Below are 20041 nucleotides of genomic sequence, written 5' to 3'. Positions count from 1 at the left end.
ATGACAATCTGGAAAAGACAAAACTATGCAGACTAAAAAGATCAGTAGTTGCCAAGGGCTGAAGAGAAAGAGGAGTGAATGAGCAGAATGCAAAGGATTTTTAAGGCAGTGAAAATATTATGCATGATAGTATAATGATTCATACATATCATTATATAATTGTCCAAACCCATAGAAAGTACAACTCCAGGAGTGAATCCTAATGTAAACTATGATTTTGGATGATAATGATGTCTCAGTGTAAGTTCATAGATTGCAATAAAGGTACCACGGTGGTGTGAAATGTAGGTAGTGCGAGAGGCTGTGCATGTGGGAAATCTCTGTACTTTCCTTCTTTTGCTGTGAGCTTAAAAATGGTCTAAAAACTTATTAACTAAAAATCTCTATTATTCAACTCATTTAATGTATCGATTATTTCCTTCCTCAATGCTTTCATTCTTCGTGGACTCTCCATTTGACTTCTGTATCTCATCTATACATCCACAGTATATGCCCCATTTTCAGGGTAAGGACTGTTTGGAGTATAGTGCCAAGTACGTAAAATATTTACTGAACGACTACATTAATGAAAATTCATTTTAATCTAGGATTTTAGCATTAAGGAATGGACACAGGAAAGCTATAAAAAGGAAAGTGGAAGCTGTAGTCATCTGGGATATAGGTGGATTTATTTTTTTCCTTGATAAATACCATTCTTTGGCTGCTTTGTTGAAAAATTCCGGGCCAGCCTTGCTACATCGCAAACTCTTTTGAAATGACTCCCAAAGCCTGGCGGAGGGTAGTTGCACATTACCAGCAGAATTCGTGAACACTTTAAAAGGTCAAGTAAAAATATTTTTAAGATATAGGGTGAGTATATGACAAACATTGGCTTGGATGTCTGCAGGGAGATGCCGGCACGTTTCCTGGCCAAAGGTATTAAGGATCTGTACTGCTCTGGGAAGAAATCTGCGAAAAAACTGCCCGATTGTGGCTGTAGAAGCAAGATTGTGGTAACTTTGAAACTATTCAGTCCCTGGCATTTGAAAAGAACATGAAAAGTTTATCGTTGCTCTGAGTTAGCAGTCCCAGTGCAATCTTCTGTCATTTCAAGACGGCATCTTCCATTCTCGCTCTGATTACCCGGGGAAGCCAGTTGAGACTATACAGAAGTTAAGGACAAGAACTTGGAATTCTAAAGACAGCATTCAAGAAATCTCAAAATAAAAGTAGCTGTTGAGAAAGATGATCAAAATTATGGATGATCTTTGCAATGTGTGGGGTGGAGGTGGGGGAAACTGTTTCATGAATGGTGTGATACCTGATGAGAACGTGCCGTGATTATTTTGTTTTTCACCTCTTACTATCTATGAGGTAAATAAATTAGATACTCTTTGACACCCCCTCTCCCCCCGCAATTCACAGATAAGGACACTGGGGCACATGGTGGCTAACTGACGAGCCTCAATCCGAGGGTTGGAGCCTATGCAACTGGTGAAATGTTCCAAAGAAACACGATGAACTGGAGCGTCACTCTCTCTACAAAGGTTTCTCTGGGCTCATTGCCCACTTAGGGTGCAGGGTCTGGGTCGAGATAACCGCACGGGGACGCTGTCGGCACATGGTGCGGGGTTTGGGCCTCGAGCCGCGCAATCCAAAGAGCCTGGAGCCGGATGCCAGGTGTCGCTAGGCTGGGGCTGCAGATGCAGAGTCCGGCCGCTGGGTGGCGGTGGAGCCAGCAGGGCGGCTGCGAAGGAGCACTAGGGATGGAGAGTAGACGCGAGAGGGCCGCGGGGAGCCAGACAAGTGGCGACTCGCAGAGACTGCGGGGCCGGAGTCGCCTGCCGGGCCGCGCCATGGCTGGGCGGCCGTGGGGCGCACCGGGCAGGACCTTGAAAGGCAACTGCAGCGCGCTGCTCAACGCCTCTCAGCAGGCGTCCGGTGGCAGCGGGGACGCGCGGCCACGACCCTCGTGGCTGGCCTTCACACTCGCCTTCGTCCTCATCTTCACTATCGTGGTGGACATCCTGGGCAACGTCCTGGTCATCCTGTCTGTGTATCGGAACAAGAAGCTGAAGAACGCAGGTAGGGGCTCCCGGGGCCGGGCAGCCCCCAACTTTCACCCAGTCTGAGCCTCTCCCCTTTCTGGCCCCCTTTCCAGAGCGCAGCATCCTCAGCTGCCAATTGGCTTTTCCTGAGAAAAGTTCAGTTCTTTTTCTTAAAAATTGGGGACTTTGTGTCATTTTTCCTAATAGAGATTGAAGCCCATCGATTTACTTATGTTGAACCTGCACGTCAAAGACTTTTTTTTTCTTCCATAAATAAATAAATAAGAACTCTTCAGTCACTAAGAGGTAGAAAACTCGGGCAGTCAGGTTCTCTTTATGTTAGAGGAAAACCCCACTGTATAGATTTCAATTTCTGAGATTTATCAAATTGAGAGACACTTGATGCATGTTGCAAAAAGTTGCTCAAGAAGCCCTTTCAAATCAGGTCAGCCAAGTTACCAGTTGCTTGGTTCTACCTATAATTTATTTGCTCAACTTTGTTAAAATATGAGAAAATAAATAAACTGGCAAAATGATACTACACTTATTTTAGTTTGGAGTTTTCAGTTTTTAGTATACAATTAAAAAAAAAAAAAACCTTAGGCTTCTAAACATGCTTCAGAGAGTGACTATTATTCCTCTAAGTTAAACGATTTTACATTTTAAAAATAGAAATTGTTGTAATAAAGAGCGTATTGACATATAATATACTACTAAAGCTAATTTCGTGCTTGAGTTAAACTTGATTTTTCCTCCAGGCAATAGACTGAAATTGGTTTATCCTGGGTGGGAGCCTGAGGACTATCTGTCCATAGGACACTGTATGTTCAGACCTCTAAATGATCATTAAAGGCCTAGTTCTTTCACTGAGACAAACTTTGTGGAAGTGGGGATGGGGAGAGGAAGCAACCGTGCACCCACATGTTTCTCAAAAGCAATATTTTTGTTCTAACCAGGTAGCTGACCAACATTAATTTCTGGGAGGCCCCCCTTTTTCCTAAATTGCTTGTGTCAGAGCATAGTTTAAGATTTCGTTAATAGGCACCTGAAAACATGAATTGAATTTGAGTCAGTCCATTAAATAACCTCACTTCCTAGATGATTGACTTAAACTAGAGGAATTCTGCCTCAAGAAGAGACGCCCACAGGAAAACACAGGTGTTAAGCTCCTTAACACAGGTCTTGGTGATGATTTGTTAAGTCTGACACCAAAAGCAAAAGCAACAAAAGCAAAAATAAACGGGAACTACATCAAACTGAAACGCATCTGCACAGCAAAGGAAAAATCATCAACAAATGAAAAGGAAACTTAATGGGAGAAAATATTTGCAAGTTATATACCTGATAACGGGCTAGTACTCAAAATATATAAAGAACTCACACAACTCAATGGCAAAAAAAAATCCAGTTAAAAAATGGGCAGAAGATCTGAATAGATGACATACAGATGGCCAACGGGTACATAAAAAGATGTTCAATATCATGAATCATCAGTCAAAACCACAATTAGATATCGCCTCACACCTGTTAATAATGGCTATCACCTCACACCTGTTAGGAATGGCTATTACCAAAAAGACAAGAAATAACAAGTGTTGGTGAGAATGTGTAGAAAAGAGTACCTTGTGCTCTGTTGGTGGCCATGTAAATTGGTGCAGCCACTATGGAACAGTATGAAGATTCCTTAGAAAATTAAAAATGGAACTATCATACAGCCCAGCAATTCCACTTCTGGGTATTTATCCAGAGGAAACACTAACTTGAAAAAAATATCTGCACCTCCATGTTCGTTGCAGCATTATTTAAAAGAGCCAAGATATGGAAACAGGTAACCTAAGTGTTTACTGATGGATGAATGAATTAAGAAATTATGGTATATATGCAATGGAATATTATTCAGCCATAAAAAAGAACAGAAACTTGCCATTTGTGACTACATGGATGGACCTCAAGGATATTATACAAAGTGAAAGCAGTCGGACAGAGAAAGACAAATATCATATAATCTTTTATATGTGGAATCTACAAATAAATAAATACCAAGCTCATAGATGTAGAGAACAGATTGGTGGTTGCCAGATGCAGTGGGTGGGGCGGGGAGGCGGGGGGTGCGGAATATGTGAACTGATTTTTGTGGGTTTTTTTCCAGTTTAAATTAATTGAATTGAGAATGAGAGAGAGAATGAGAAGACCCAGTGCTATGAGCATGGTATGAGAATTATCCATCTCATCCCCAGGAATGAAGCTGTGGGAGAAGGCTGTTTTCTCACCATGGCTGATTTCCTGACAGTATCCACTGCCCCCTGTATCTCTAGATTCTGGAAATGCTGGGTCTGATTATATATTTATCTGCCTTGCAATCTCATCGTTGCATTACTGGTTATTTTGATTTCCTTGGATTGGGGTTCAATAATAGGACTTTTGCATTGACCCGTCCAGTGCATTTCTTCCCATCCCCACACCTGCCCCCAAAAGACTTTCTTCTCTCCTAGCAATAAAAGCAGATTTCTATGGACTAGACACAGATTAAAGAGCCAGGTATATTAAAACTTCAGAGCACCACTGTGACTCTCTTTACAGAGGAGGACCGAGCACACACATTGGTTGGACAGACCAGAAGTGCTGGAGCAGGGTTTAATCCACAGAGCATGGTTTTAGACCTAGAGCTCGCCTTTCTTTGTTGATATCAACAATTGAAGCACTTGGGAAGTTCAAGTCCTGCCAACCTTTCTTTGGAAAAACAAAACAAAACAAAACAAAACAAAACTTCACATGCTTGAACAATTCTTCTGTTTTATGAAAAAAACTTTTTTTAAAATGAAAATTACTCCTTCTGCACTACTTTGTATTCTATTTGCTAAGCAAATTTTTCACATGGTAGTCTATAAAATACTAATTCCTGTAGCTAACTGGGAGACCCATAGTGAGCTTTAATCTGTAAAACTTTTGAAATTTCATATTTTTGGATTTGGGACTTTTTATTCAGATGTACCACTTATAATTCAAACTATTTGAGGCTTGAATAGATGGTAATTTGAAACAGTAGATAGCTAATTCAAATACTGTATGAGTTTTGGGATGCTTTTTAAAAGTTCTATGATTGTTCAGCCCTTCCATTTCGGTCAAATTCATTTTATTAAGGAAGAAAAGATAGAAAGAAGAGAATGGAAGAAATTAAATAATAAGAATGCGAAAGCATCCTACGCTTTGAACTGGTACTTTCTTTTGTAAATCTGGTATAATTACAGGGTTATTTATGTCCCCTTCTCCCCTCAAGGGAGCATTGTTGACGTTTGACTTCCCAGGGAAGAAATTCAAATGTTTAACAGCCGCAGTCAGGGACACTGGTTGGTCAGAGCAGCACAGGCTCCAAACAGTCAGGGTCTTAGGAGCTGGCAGGATGTCTGTTCTGCTGTCCAAAATTTGATACTAGAATCGACATTACTGTATTTGTGTCTTCTGAGTGAATTTTATAGTACGATGGCAGGACTCCTACACTGGAACACTAGAATTAATATACTTGCTATCCTCCTTGTGATCTCAGAAATCAGTTAAATTACCTAAGCCTCATTTTCGACATTTGTTAAATACAGAAAACATCTAATCTTTTAGCCTCACACAGTTGTCGCAATTACCTAGTGATGAAGGTGATGCATATGGAAAAGGATACTTTGCATAGTTTGCTTATGGAAATGGATGCATATTTTGAAAAGGATAAAGCAAGTCATGTTATGTATTCTTTTGTTCTAGGTATGCCTAACAAGGGTGTATTGCATTGTTAAAAATACTTGAACTGTAGACTTGTGATTTGCGTTTTTTTCTATATATACATTACACTTCAAAACTTTTGCTGAAAAAAATAGAGCAAGGGAACAATAATACCACCCCTATTCAAAACTCAATTACCTGACAATCTAACTTATCTAGAATATAGTCAATAAATGGAAGTAAGCTAAAATGACAGGCTCTCATCCACAGCTGATTAATTCTGCTTTAGAGTTCTACAAAACTGTGAGGCTAGTATCTGGGTCCCCATAGATGACGAGTGGTAAATTAGGTGGAAGATGGACACAGTTAAAGAAATAGCACAGGTGCCAGTCAGCATGGGTTGAAATAGACTCATTAAAAGCAAGTCTGAAAAATTGAACAAGCACAACTTTTTGTGGGCATGTTGTAAAGAAGCAAATAATGCTCTTCACCGTTAATGGCTCCTGAAAACCACACAATACAATAATGTGTTTATTAATTATGATGCTGAGCCACCAAGAAATGATCCAATCTCATACAGTGTGTTCTGCTTAAGAAGAGAAGACAGAGACATCATATTTTAGAACGAAACTTATCTAAAATGGTTTAATATTATTTTTTAATTTGGTGCACAGTGGGGTAAACTGTCAGTATTGTTTTAAAAAAAATGTTCCCCAGTATGACTTTAAGATGGGACCATCGACCCTGAGTTATGTATCTCTTGCACTTGTTTCTTTCAGGTCTGTATTGAACATTATCTATATCCATTCTGCATTTCCACTCAGAGAGGTTGTGTAGAGTATGAAGAGAACATGGAATTTGGGTTTCAGAGATTGAAATTTAAATTTTGAATGCATTGAGTTTGTTTTTAATATGCTTATAGGTCTTAGGCATATTAAAAATAATATTATTTTTAAATTGAGTCACAATGTACATACAGTAAAGCGTGCAAAACATAAGAGTACAGACATGTAATTTTACATATGTATATGCTTATGTGATCATCACTTTTGAGAAATGATTTGAAATAAGGCTGTTATTATAAAATAGTAGTATTATCACAAATTGAAGTAGAACTTATGCCAAATCTAAACACTGAAAACCACCAACCTGAATTTCTTCTCTTATACTATCCATGAACAGATTGTTGCCTTGTTGAACTTGACCCTTTGCTTATATCTATTGCTCAGGTAATGCATGCTGAGGCTCACTGCCTTCCCTAGTACTTTTGGCCACACTCACCATCAGTTTATCAATACTCCAGTGTAGGTCCCATTAAACGTGTTCATAGCTATCTTTATTGAGCCCTAGGCCATTTCACCTACTGTACCCTGATTTTTATTTTCTCTTTCCCCTTCTTCCTCTTCCCTTCTCTGCTCTTGCCTTCTCTTTTCTTCTCCCCCATGTCTGTTTCTTACTCCTTGCCTTCTAATATTCTTCAATCACCATAATTCTATTCAATCTCTTAGTAGAGGTCATATGTGTAGTTCTGTTTTCTGATTGTGCCTGTTGTGCGTCAACAAAAAAGACAGCCCCAAACTTATAAGCATGTTATATTCTAGAAGTTCACTTAAGGATTTCTTAAAAGAATATTTTATATGATATTTTAGCTCCTACATTATCTCACAAAATCATTCAAACCAACAATGTGACTGAAATAATACTCAGAATATTTGGGTCATCCGAGACTAGTGAGACCCTGAAAGCAACCAGCGTGCTCTGAGTACTGAGTCTCTTGGGATCCTAGAAGAATGAGCAAGAGGAGGAGGGACCAGTGGAAGCTTTGCTTATTAATTCAGAAATGTCAGGAGAGGGCTCAGGGACGAGACATGATGATAGAGGATGGATTTAGCATCAGGGATGGGGTGGAAACTAATGCAAGTATATGCTGCTGCTCATTAGTTGAGTGTTCCTGTGTTGCGGGCAAACACATCAGATCCTGCAGGCAAGTGTGGACAGAGCTTACACCAAGAATAAATCCAGAACTTGGACTCCAGAGCTTCTTTACTGAATGGATCTGTAGTTGTAGATGAGTCATCATTACTCTGGACTATTTTCACATCAGCAAGATGATGGAGTTGGAAAGATCTGTGAGTCCCTTCCAATTTTAGTGTCTTTTGATTTACATGATTATTAAATTCATTCTGAATGTGGAGGTTATAATGCTATGAAATTAACTAGCAATAAATAGAATTGTGGATATAATGACATGTAGGTATTTAATGATAGTAAGCTTCATAGATCTAGGAAACTGTGTCCTTATGAAAGTGTGCCTCACTTGTCCTAAACTATCTGGTTTATTTGTCAGGTATCTGTTAGGGGAAAATTCTCTTAATGACATCTGGTTTTTCTGTTTTATTTCCTAAGGAACATTTACAAGTTTCAGAAATGTCTCATATAGTTTTCTCTCCTTGGGAGAGAGTGAAGTAACCAACTACACAGCATAATTCAAACTTCTTTTGGTGGGCCTCTATCTGGTTGAGAAACGATGGATTAGTTCTCTGGGACTTATGCAGCTTATCGTGAGTTTGAGTAGATGAGCTGGGTACACTTATGATGAGCTGGCCAGCAAGCAGTGTATGTGAGTGAGCAATCCCCCTGTATGGGCTAACTTTCATGCCACTGGTTGGGCATGAGAGAGACAGGCTCTTCTAGGCCTGTAGAGACCCCTTAGAAATGTAACCGCTCATTTAGCTCATAGGAGAAACAACCTAAACAGGAGGCCAGTCTGGCCATTCAAACTGCAACAACACACATCTGAAGAGTAGCAGGGTTCACAGGAGTGAGAGCATCACTCTCACTTAAGTGTTCAAAGGCAGGTGGAAGATAAGCACTTCACCATCTTGTGTTTCTAAAATAAAGAATCAGACAATCTCTCCTGCAATATCAACTCACAATATCTGTATTGAGGTCGTAAATGTGGCTTGTCACATGGTTTACTGGTGATTTAAAAACCACTGCTTTGTGGAATCTTTGAAGTCCAAAACATAAAATAAAATATCCGTATATGAACTAATTACCCAAATCCCAAAAGAAAAAGAAAAACAATGCATTTCGGACCATATTTTGAGACATTTTATCCTTTCAGGAATTTTTTTTTTTCATAACGATTCATTTTGCATCTTATATTCTCTTCTCACTATAAATTGTGCTTTTCTGTGATGTCTTTAACATCCATTGATATCAGATATTAGGTAAATAGAGTTGTAACAAAGGTCTGACTTCTGCGATATGGGCGATTGAAATAGATAGAATTCCTCAGCAATCTGTTCTGGTGTCTTAATTGTTAATCTAAACTGTGATAAAACTTGAGCCTACTTTTACTGTTTGGTCTATAATTGATTTTGCAAAAACTGGTGGCCATCTTTTGGTGAACATTTCCATTTAAAATATGAATATTTTATTTTATCAGAGCATCCATATCAAAGCAACTCCAATCATTAAAGAGATCTAGTTTTGTAGTCTTACAATTTTATTATTTTAAATGTGTTTATTAATTTGCGTTTGGAACATTTTTCAAGCTTGAAAAAATTAAAGTAGAAAATTGGTAGAATTGCACTTTTTACAGACAGCTAATTTGATCTGATTTCTGTGGACGAAGGAGAAAAATAACTTCTTTTCTTGTTTAGAATGTCTAGTGCTTTATACTGTTGCACACAGACTAATAAAGAGTTTTCAAAGCAGTTTCTCATATTTTATTTGTCTTTGTAACAACCTCCTCAGGTAGATAAGAAAACTGAAACCCAAAATTCACAGATAAGTGATCAGTATTTCCTATCCCAGCACAAAACCCAATATGATACAGTGGAAGGAGCACAGGGATTAAAATCAGAAGATCCAGGCTGAGTCACACATCCGCAGTACCTTTATTTGTTGTATGTTTTGTGTCCAGTTACTCAATCTCTCTGAGCTTCAGTTTCTCCGTCTGTCCAGTGGGGGTACTTATCTCACAGGGATGCTAGGGAGATAACTAAGATTCTTCCCATCCATCCATCCATTCATCCATCCATTCGTCAACTTAACACTTTGAAGTAACACTATACAAATAATGATGTTATTATGTTATTATTAGTATGCACTTTTTAATTAGTTCTTTTAGGTTGTTTTTGTTTTTAAAATGTTCATTTCTAAGTGTATTTTTTAAAGTAAGTGGACAATATGAATGGTAAGAAGTGAAACTGGTCAGAAATTGAAGATTTAGGATCTAAATGTCTTGTGATATTATGTAAATTACACAAATTCTCTGATGTCTCAATTTTCTCTTTTGTAATAAACACTATCTCCTCACTGCAAGTAAGGCTGAGATTCTAATTGTTTCAATATCCAGCCTATGAGAGAGTATTTCAACATCTAAGATGTTCTCTAATTTAAAATGAAGCAACTCTGGAAGCTACAGTAACTCTCAGACAAGTATTTACCGTTCAAAAAATTATGACCTAACTTGTATGTACAGACTTGGACAATCATTTCAAGCTCACGAAGCCAATGCTAATAAAATCTTCAATCTGATAATATCTTGTTAGCACTATTTACATTTTCCTCCTGTAGCTCTCCATATTTGAAATTATTGATTCTAAGTTTTGGGTTTTTTTTTTTACTTTTTAAGACAATTTATTGATTTTTTAAAAATTGCATGCTTAGCCATTATTTAAAGTTTTGTGATTGTTTTTTCCTGGGTTGTGTGCCACATTATTATGGAACTCAAATTTTTTCCAAATTTGCAAATTTAATTCCCAGATTCCCCTGGAAACGGTAGGACTGTGGCTTCAGACTTCTAAATACATGATTGAATTTGAGTCTAATTTCTGGCACCTCCAGCTATTCATCTCCTAAGAAAGTAGCAATTTTCAGCATTAAATTAATCATGGATAAGATAGAGCTTAGCTTTGCTAACTTTCAGAATCATTTTTCCCTTGGTAATTTTGAAAGTTAACCAAAGATAAAATAGTCCTAAATTAAACCTCCTGCTTTTAGTTCTTACTAACATTTGATGGTTCTGTTTTTTTAAAAAATACCTGCTTTGAAAAATATATCTGCCTTAGAAGCCATTTTAAACCTTCATAGAATCTCTCATTCTTTATTAGCACCTTTTAAAAATAATATCTAGAATATTGAGGTGAATAGTAAGATCTTTACAAGGTGCCTTGACTTTCCTTCTTTTTTTCCCTAAGTATTTTTAAGTTGCCTAGCTGACAGAAATGCCCTATCTTCTATAAAAGACATACACAAGCTGCCAGGATATTCTAGGTTACCAAAGAGGCAATTAAGGGATGTTTTCAAAGATGCATTTGTGCGGATCAGACCTCTGTGTGATTTCAGCAGTATCATCTACTTCCCTTCATAAAGATGTTCTCACCTCTCAAACAGGTTTGCTAATCACGTTGACCTGAAACATGAGGGCTCTATGTGACAGCTCAAGAAATTTTAATGAAATTTCATAATGCTGCAAATGAGGAATAAACTTCTGAATTTTCTGGTTGAGGTGCTCTAAGATTTATTTTTCTACAGAACTTTTGGCAATCACATTTAAGAAATTAGTCTTAGAAAAAGGGGCAAGAAAGAAAAAAAATAAATCTACTGGGTACTGTATATTATTCAGGCTATTGAGGGTGTTTTTGAGTTGTTGAGTTTATGACTGAAAAGGATGCTCACCTGCTTTGATATTGAGCATTTTTAGTGCTTATTGAATTGAACATTCATTTAAATAAATGTTTATTGCATACCTACAGTATAAGACAGAATATAAATGGACAGCAAATCCTTGTCAGTCTATCAAAATGCAAGACACTCTGTTAAGCTTGTGTAAAACATGGCTCCTACTTTCAAAGAGATTGTTTTCTATTATGGCACTTCTAAGATTTTTGTTCTTTAATTTTTAAATAAAAATAAAACACATAGTACAAAGATATAAGACTAGAAACATGTTTATATAGCTGAAAAACTTTTCAAAAGAAATTTGAAAGTTAGTTCTTGGATGGTAGCTGGAGCCAAAAGTACATAGTCATGAGAATTTTTAGATGTTACCTCAGGATGAAAGAAATATAGGTAATAAATAGGAAATGTGAAAGCTACTGTACAAATGAAGCACAATTAAAGAAAAAAATTCAAAGAAATTAGTCAATAATAGAGATAAAATGTAGCTATTTGAGAATAAAACATTGGCCTCCTGTCTTTTGAAGAGAGTAATACAGCCTGAAAAAGCGCTTTTTTGGACAAGGGCTGAGAACGAGCCTATTAACTTAAATAAAATTTTAAAAAAATTCTCACATAGCTATTAAATGGCAAATAATAAAAAATTATAATCAATAATTAGTATTTTATAATTTTCTTAACATGTTTAGTAATACAAATCTCTCTTCTTTAGTGATCTTGAAGAGAATAATATGCTTTTATCCTTCATGTATTCATCGCTTTTTTCTTTATTTAAATACCTGTTGGGTGCCTCCTATGTGCAGTTGAGGATAATGTTGGAGCTTGGGACACATTTTATGGCAAGACAAACACTTTTTCAATTAATTCATTTTCATTTTAAGATTTGCTTTAAATTTTAATTTTTACTTTTAAAAGTTTTCCATTTAAAAAAAGGTTTTAATTTTATTTGTATCTTTTGTTACTTTACTTATGCTATTAGCTTACTATTAATATCTTTTTTCTATTTGAGTTTGGAACACTTTCAGATATTCTCATTTTGGGGGAGGTAGATAGGTATGATATTCTTTTACCAAATACATTTTTTTAAAAGGTCGTGTTTTATATAATCATATACAGAGAAAATTTAGATGTATAAAGTTGTTTTATATATGTCATTCTATATATGAAACATTCTTTATCTATGGAAAATTAGTCCTATTATAGACTTTTTTTTTTTTTTTTTTTTTTGGTGGTATGTTTCCTCTGAAGAACGTAGCCTCTTGAATCAGGATGCCCTGAGTAAAACTCTGGCTCTGCCATCCAGTGGGTGCGACCTTGGCAAATTACTTAAGTTGTTTAATTTTCTCACTTGTTAACTTAGGAGAATACTAGAGTCATAAGGATTATATGGATTACTATATTGTACTTAAAATTTATTTTGCTTTAACTATAACATTCTGGGAAGCCAAATAAATTATTTATTATTTAGTACACTTGGTATACAATTAAGACAAATGAATGTATATTTATTTTTAATACTTTGAGGTTTTTAAATACTCCCTAAGTACATCAAAAACAGTCAAATTTTGAATTTTTATAAATTACTTTTATGAGAATTTATTTTATACTTTTTATTGTGTTAACCTTTTCAAATTTCTCCTCTGATTTATTTAAGTTAGTATACAAATAGAACATTACTATAATTGTACCGTTTTTAATCATGACAGGAATTCTCTTTTGGAATTTAGCAATTTAGAGCTCTTCTCTAATTAAATAGAGATATTACTAAGTGCCATTAATTTGTTTATTGAAGCTGGATTTCATTGAGTTCTTCAAGACTGAAGAATGTGTCTAAGGAAATAAAGACTACTATCCTAAATAGATAGTTTTTTGATTGCCTGTTAATGTGACTGAAGTATTAGGTTTTTGTTTTTAAAGTTTCACCCTTCATTCTATAAAATAAATAATAGTGCAGACATCAGTAATTTGTATTTGGCTTAAAGATGAAAGGTTGAATTAATCTGGCTGTAACATGGATATTTATGTTACAAATGTCTCCCTAAACTACCCTTTTGAGAAAAGAGTAACCAGATCTAGGAAGTGAGTAGAATTCTGAGCAGATTTTCACACTTTTGAAAACTGACTGAAAACTGGACTAGAGCAAGAGGGTTATGTGTGTTACTTTAGTTTAAACCACTTAAGGTATTCTTAGTCTCCTTTACTGCATATGTACTATATAAATGTAACAGTTAAGGCAATCTATCAGTAAATCATGTTTACAGTATTAGGGAGTCACCTAATACTGTGAGACAGAGACACATTGTGTGGAGACACAATGAGACAGAGAAAGAGGCTGCAGAGCTGGGAAAACACACCGGGTCAAGAAGGTAAGAGAGTGAAGGAGTTAGGTGCAACTTTATACCATTATGAAATTCCATATAGGGGAGTCTGTGGACAGGTATAATAAGAACTGGGTGTGATATTTCAGAAACCTTGAGGAGAATGAAGGCTGAGAGAAGAGGTCAGTAAGAATATCACTGATGACAGGAGAGAGGATTAAGCAATGCGGTATGTGCAGGCTGCTGTGGAAATTATAATTGGGTGAGAAGGAAATACAGTGTCAACCTTGCTTGAAAAGTCTGAGAGGAGAGGAAGAGGCTGATAGCCAGAGGGGCAGGAGGATAGAAGGAGGCTTATTTGCTAAGGAGACCCTTGCAGGGTTGCAGGGATCAGTGAGGAGACGCCTCCTCAGCTTTGGCCGTCTGACCAGGGAAGGAACCTTCTGTGAAACAGAACAAGCAGTTGCCATCACGGTGGAAGGAGTAGCAAACACGTATTTATCCAAAGCCAAACACATTCCATGCTCTCTCTTGAATCCTCACCGTGGCAATTATTATCTTGATGTATCAGGTATTAAGAGACTGGAGCTCTGGGAAGCTATGACTTACCCAAGGTTATTTAGCAAGTGGCATAGCCAGGACTGGAATTCAGATGTGTTTTGTTTTTAAACGTATGGCCCGCGCTATCTCGAATAATCTGCAGAGGTAAGTTTCTCATATACAGTCCTTTGAAATTTAAGAATATAAAACGTGTGGTCTGACGTACAAAATAAAACCCCTCACATTCTCTCGCACTGCCAGAGAATATTCCTTTAGTCACCTTCAGCATCTCAGTATTCCCTTGTCATACCATTAACACTTAATATGCATGTACAATTTTTCATAGTAACCAAGTTTATAATAGATTCTTTATTAGACTAGACTTCTTAGATCTACTTAGAGTCACTGTGTAAAACAAATGAAAAATGTTTTCAATAGTAGCTGAAGTACATTTTTTTTCCTATTTAAACTGGCCTTTACCACTTTAGTTGTTAAAGTCCAGGCACAGTCAGGGTTTTATGTTTTAAGCTTTACAAAGAATTATTTAGTGGGTCTCTAATCTTGTTTCTCACACAGTTGATGTCCAGGCTAAAATGAAAGAAGGAATGAATTTTGGCCTATTCAGAAAACCAACATTCTGGCAAATAAAAGCAAAAAGGGCAACTAATTTCTACAATTTTACAGGTGTAGTTTAGAGACAAGGAGTGAATTAGTTCATCCAGCAAACCACTCCTGAGAACCTACTATATGCCAGGCATTGTGCTGTCAGTGAGAATTTAAAGATTCACAGTCCTGGGGCTCAGGTAGTTCACAGTCTCTTGGAGACAGACCTCTAGGCTCATGTATGGCATCATATGTTGGTTTGATGTTGAAAGCATGTCTACATAGAGTGAGGAGGAAAGGATTGAAGAGCAATATGAAGAAACATTTAAGGGCTGTAACTTCTACCCAATAAGGTTTGTTTGCTTGTTTCTGTGAGATAGCATGGCAAGCAGTTCCTCTTTTTATACTAAGAAGCTGGTGACCTCTTTAGAAAACCATTCAAGCTCATCACAGAGCTGAAGGTTTATCTTGGGTTGCTTAGAAATGAAACTTGAGAGCAAGGCTGGAGGTTGGGTAGCTTTATTGAGGAAGGGCTCTCAGGAGGAACCTGAAGGAAGTGAGGGGAGCAGTCTAGGGCCGAAGAGAGTCAAGCAAGGATGGATCTCTGGCGAAGCCTAGACTTGGCTTGACCCATGAGGCTGAGGCATCTGGGCATAAATCTAACCACAAGTTGCCACCACTTGAGGCAGGAGAGCTATGATTTTTGTACTCAGTTAGTCATTCTTATCTGTTCAATGGAAGGCATTCTCTAGAGAAGGATGCAGCTGCAGCCAATTGGACTCACCCAACACTTATTCAAATTTCAGAGATAAATGCTCCAACCTGGCACATGGGACCTGGGAAGGGCATTAGCGGCAGCTACTATAAAGCTTGTGAAACAGAGAGAATGTACAGAAGCAGCCTACAGACCAGACTTGCCATAGTAATGTGTTTCCATAGTCAACATTTCGAAGAGATTACACAGAAGGAAATTAATTCTTCTCAGGTTAAATCATTGTGCAGATTTGATTTTTACCAAATCATATGTAGAAACATCGTAGATGAAAATCTTAAAGGCTCAAAATTTGCACAATATTAGGTCGGGAGATAGATTTTTATGTAATTCATATAGCAGCAAATTAATGCAGAAGCATTCATTCAAATAGAAGTCAGCACGAGACTTGCAGAGCATGAGATTTTTAATTAAAGCAGCAAAAATAACTGATAAAAGATGAGAATCTGGCCCAGGATAGGAAATTATTGTACTGTCACCTAGCTAAGATTTCAGTAGTTAATGATAGATCTATCACAATGCCTAGTGTCCTGCTCAAGTCTTCTGAGCATTATGAGAAAATATGGCTTCTGCTTCACTTCCACCTTCCAAATTTTATGCAACATTCCATTGTGGATCATGTTAACCCATAACTATGCCAGGAAGAAAATTCTGGGAAATACAGTTCCGGCTTAGCTCAACTGACACAAAGCAAACCCACCACAGTCCACCTCTTGCCAACGTGGCATCCATATATATCACTTTTAACCATACTTTACTTCCAGATAAAGGAAACCTCATACTTATGCTTCTGCTTAACATAATGCAACTATCCTTGTAAAATTGAAAACTCACTAACCCTCTCCCCAAAGATAATAAAGTATCTTTATTCAACTTTGCATGACTTTCATTATTCCTGCGGTTGAATCATTCCTCATTTGATATCCTGTAACTGAAATACTGAGATGTAAGGTTAACTACTAACACATACTAAATGATGGGGGGAATAGAAGAGGAAAAGAGACAAACAAAATAACCTCCCTACACAACACACACACACACACACACACACACACACACAGCAGATGTGATAAAGCTTCTAGTTAAGCTCCTTGATAGCCATATCTGCGTAGTCTATGGCCTATTTTTTTCCTCCAAGCACTCATAAAATGAGATTAGTTCAAAGAAAATTAAACAAATGATTTAATTAATGTAATTACTTGAACAGAAAAGCATAATTACTACAAAATAAGTGAAGCAGAGGATTAAATCCATGAAAGAAACTTATTATTATCATTTGTGATCTTATTTTTAAGCTCTTTTAAAAATAAATTTATATTAAGCAGTTTGTCATGACATTCTGGATAAAAATGTACTGTTTTGAAGACTACTTAATTTGTAGCTGAATTTCATATACTTATTTTTAAAGTATTAAACATGTTGAGTTAAAAATTTATTAAAATATACCCACTTTGGAATTTAAGTATTTCAGTGGTAATGGAAATTTATCTGTAGGAAAAATACATTTTCTTTTATTGCTTTAATTTGGCCTAGTATAACCACTTTTTTAGAGAAGTTGTTTTTATGACAATTTATTCAAAATTCTTAATTAAATGGCGAAAATCTTGCTTTATTAATCACAACTGTATTTGACTTCACTGCTTTGCAATGTTTTTTTTTGGTAAGGAAGGAAATAACAATAATCAGATGAGAACTTCAAATACAAAAGCTATTTTATTTCAGATGTTGAGCGATAACCATTTAAATTGCTTCATCAGGCATTTGGGCAAAAGTCTCAGCTAGTTGCTATTCAGGATACAAACATGAGGAATACAACCTTACAAATAAATATAATAAAAGGTAAAGCATATGGTAACTCCATCTGGAATGTTCCTCCCCACCTATGTCTAGTTCACTTCCTTCCTTGTTGTCTCTCCTCTGTCCATGCTCTCGTTGTACTTCTTTTTATTTTAATTTTGTTTGTTTGGTTTTTTAGATCAAGGACCATAGGATCCCTGTCTGTTCATTCCTGTTTCCTCAGCACCTATCACATGTACTTAATAAGTTTTTATTGAATGAAATTTATTATAATTTAATCCAAATTAAAAATGGTATAAATAAAAATGATTTAGGAGTCTTCAAACGAGGAAGCTCTTCCATGTGGTTGGGCAAATAAATAAAAGGAATTTCTGTTTAAGGTGGATTTGGGGAAATGGGCAGTATTTTAAAAGTTAGGGAAAGGAGCCATTCAAGGCACAAGGAATAAGAAGAAAGACAAATGAGTAAAGAACGTACTTTCAGACATCTCATAAAATTTGACTAGAGTCCTTTTTTTCTACTTTAAAATATGTAGAGTTATGTTAATATAAAAATTTGTCACTTAATCTAAATATTTAGTGTTTAATTATTGTACCTTAAGTTCTTTATAAATCACAATAAATGTCTATCTTTTCCTTTGGATTGAGGTGAGAGTTGTAGAATTCTAGCCACATTTATTGAGCACTTATCATGCAACAGATACTACTCAGTACTTGACATAGATCGCTTCCTTCAACCCTTATCTTACCCCATGAAGAAGATACTATCATTATTTCCATCCTACAGGAGAGGAAACTGATATTTAGTGGGATAATGTCACTTACTCCCGTTAAATAGCTAGTAAGTGATAAAGCCAATATTCTAACACAGACAGACAATGACAGAACCCTTTTTCTCTAAACTATTATGTGATGGACAAGGATTCATTGTTCCCCAAAATAGGAATTAGAGGTCCATCTGAAAATCATTGAAGAGCTAAGGAAGAGTAGAAGGCCTGGAACTTCTAAGTAAGTCATGGCTGGCTTAAGAAATAACATAACATGAGGTTTCTCAGGTAATGTAGAAGATACCAGAACAAAAGTTGTGAATCACACTGAACTCGAGATTTTTTAAAGCACCAGAGAAACCAAATATTTTGAAAGATGACAATTTGAAGATGTCAATGCCTTGTTCTGTCAATCTGGGAATTCGCGAAGACTAGAACTGATTTGACAAGGGCAGCAAATGGACTCACTTCCCGGTGAAAATAGCCTCTACTTCATTTATAACATGATAGTAGCTACGATGTCAGGTCATCCAAGTTGCAGAAACAGCTCTTTTTTAAATAACTGTGAAAAAAAACTAATGCAATCTAGGAAAAACTGGTACTAACCTGTATTTTCTAAACCCTTCTTTTATAGGAAATATATTCGTGGTGAGCCTAGCAGTTGCAGACCTGGTGGTGGCTGTTTATCCTTACCCCTTGGTGCTGACATCTATATTTAACAATGGATGGAACCTGGGATATCTGCACTGCCAAATTAGTGGTTTCCTGATGGGCTTGAGTGTCATTGGCTCAATATTCAATATCACTGGAATTGCCATTAATCGCTACTGCTACATCTGCCACAGTCTCAAGTATGATAAGCTGTACAGTAACAAGAATTCCCTCTGCTGTGTGTTCCTCATATGGATGTTGACGTTCGCGGCACTGGTGCCCAACTTGCGTGTCGGAACTCTGCAGTATGACCCACGCATCTATTCCTGTACATTCACACAGTCTGTCAGTTCTGCTTACACAATAGCAGTGGTGGTTTTCCATTTCGTGGTTCCAATGATTATAGTCATCTTCTGTTACCTAAGAATATGGATCCTGGTTCTTCAGGTAAGGTGGAGGGTGAAACCTGACAACAAACCCAAACTGAAACCACAGGATTTCAGGAACTTTGTTACCATGTTTGTGGTTTTTGTACTTTTTGCCATTTGCTGGGCTCCTCTAAACTTTATTGGTCTTGCTGTGGCCTCAGATCCTGCCAGCATGGTACCCAGGATCCCAGAGTGGCTGTTTGTGGCCAGTTACTATCTGGCATATTTCAATAGCTGTCTCAATGCAATTATATATGGACTACTCAACCAAAATTTCAGGAAGGAATACAGAAGAATTATAGTCTCACTGTGTACAGCCAAGATGTTTTTTGTGGACAGCTCTAATAATGTAGCAGATAGAGTTAAATGCAAACCCTCTCCATTAATGACCAACAATAACCTAGTAAAGGTGGACTCCGTTTAAAAAGCAAAGCATTGCTGGCAAGATATGCACACTGCTTAAAGTCTTACTGATTTTCATGTTTGCTTCCCTCTAGACAGATTTCTAGAAAAACAGTGTGGTTGGAACAAAACATGTGCTCTTAAGAGGTTGCCTCTACACTTTCTGAGCAAATATGCTATCAGCCTTTTGAACAAGTCTCTAATTATTCTTATCAAGAGAAATACAGAACACATAGAGATATTATATGTTAATTGAAGAATATGGGTCAGGAACAAAAGAGGATAATTTTAAATAAAAATGTTGAATGTATTCAAGTAGAACAAGAGTGTGCAAGCTT

General features: G+C 36.7%; 1 protein-coding gene across 1 annotated transcript; it reads left to right on the top strand.

Moving 5' to 3' along the window:
- The first annotated feature begins 1720 nt into the window (after positions 1–1720).
- MTNR1A (melatonin receptor 1A) lies at positions 1721–19725 on the top strand. Its single transcript, XM_039839234.1, has 2 exons — positions 1721–2064; positions 18857–19725. Exons 1-2 carry the CDS (start codon positions 1746–1748, stop codon positions 19723–19725), a joined length of 1188 nt encoding a protein of 395 aa, XP_039695168.1. The 5' UTR covers positions 1721–1745.
- Positions 19726–20041: the final 316 nt, after the last annotated feature.

The sequence above is a fragment of the Pteropus medius genome, unplaced genomic scaffold (assembly GCF_902729225.1).
Source record: "Pteropus medius unplaced genomic scaffold, Ma_sr-lr_union100, whole genome shotgun sequence".
Classification (NCBI taxonomy): Eukaryota; Metazoa; Chordata; class Mammalia; order Chiroptera; family Pteropodidae; genus Pteropus; species Pteropus medius.
This window is presented reverse-complemented; position numbering and strand designations above follow the sequence as displayed.

Coding starts and splice junctions, on each gene's coding strand:
- MTNR1A (XM_039839234.1), top strand. CDS start 1,746: ATGGAGAGTAGACGCGAGAGGGCCGCGGGGAGCCAGACAAGTGGCGAC. Junction 2,065..18,856: donor CAAGAAGCTGAAGAACGCAG/GTAGGGGCTCCC, acceptor CTTCTTTTATAG/GAAATATATTCGTGGTGAGC.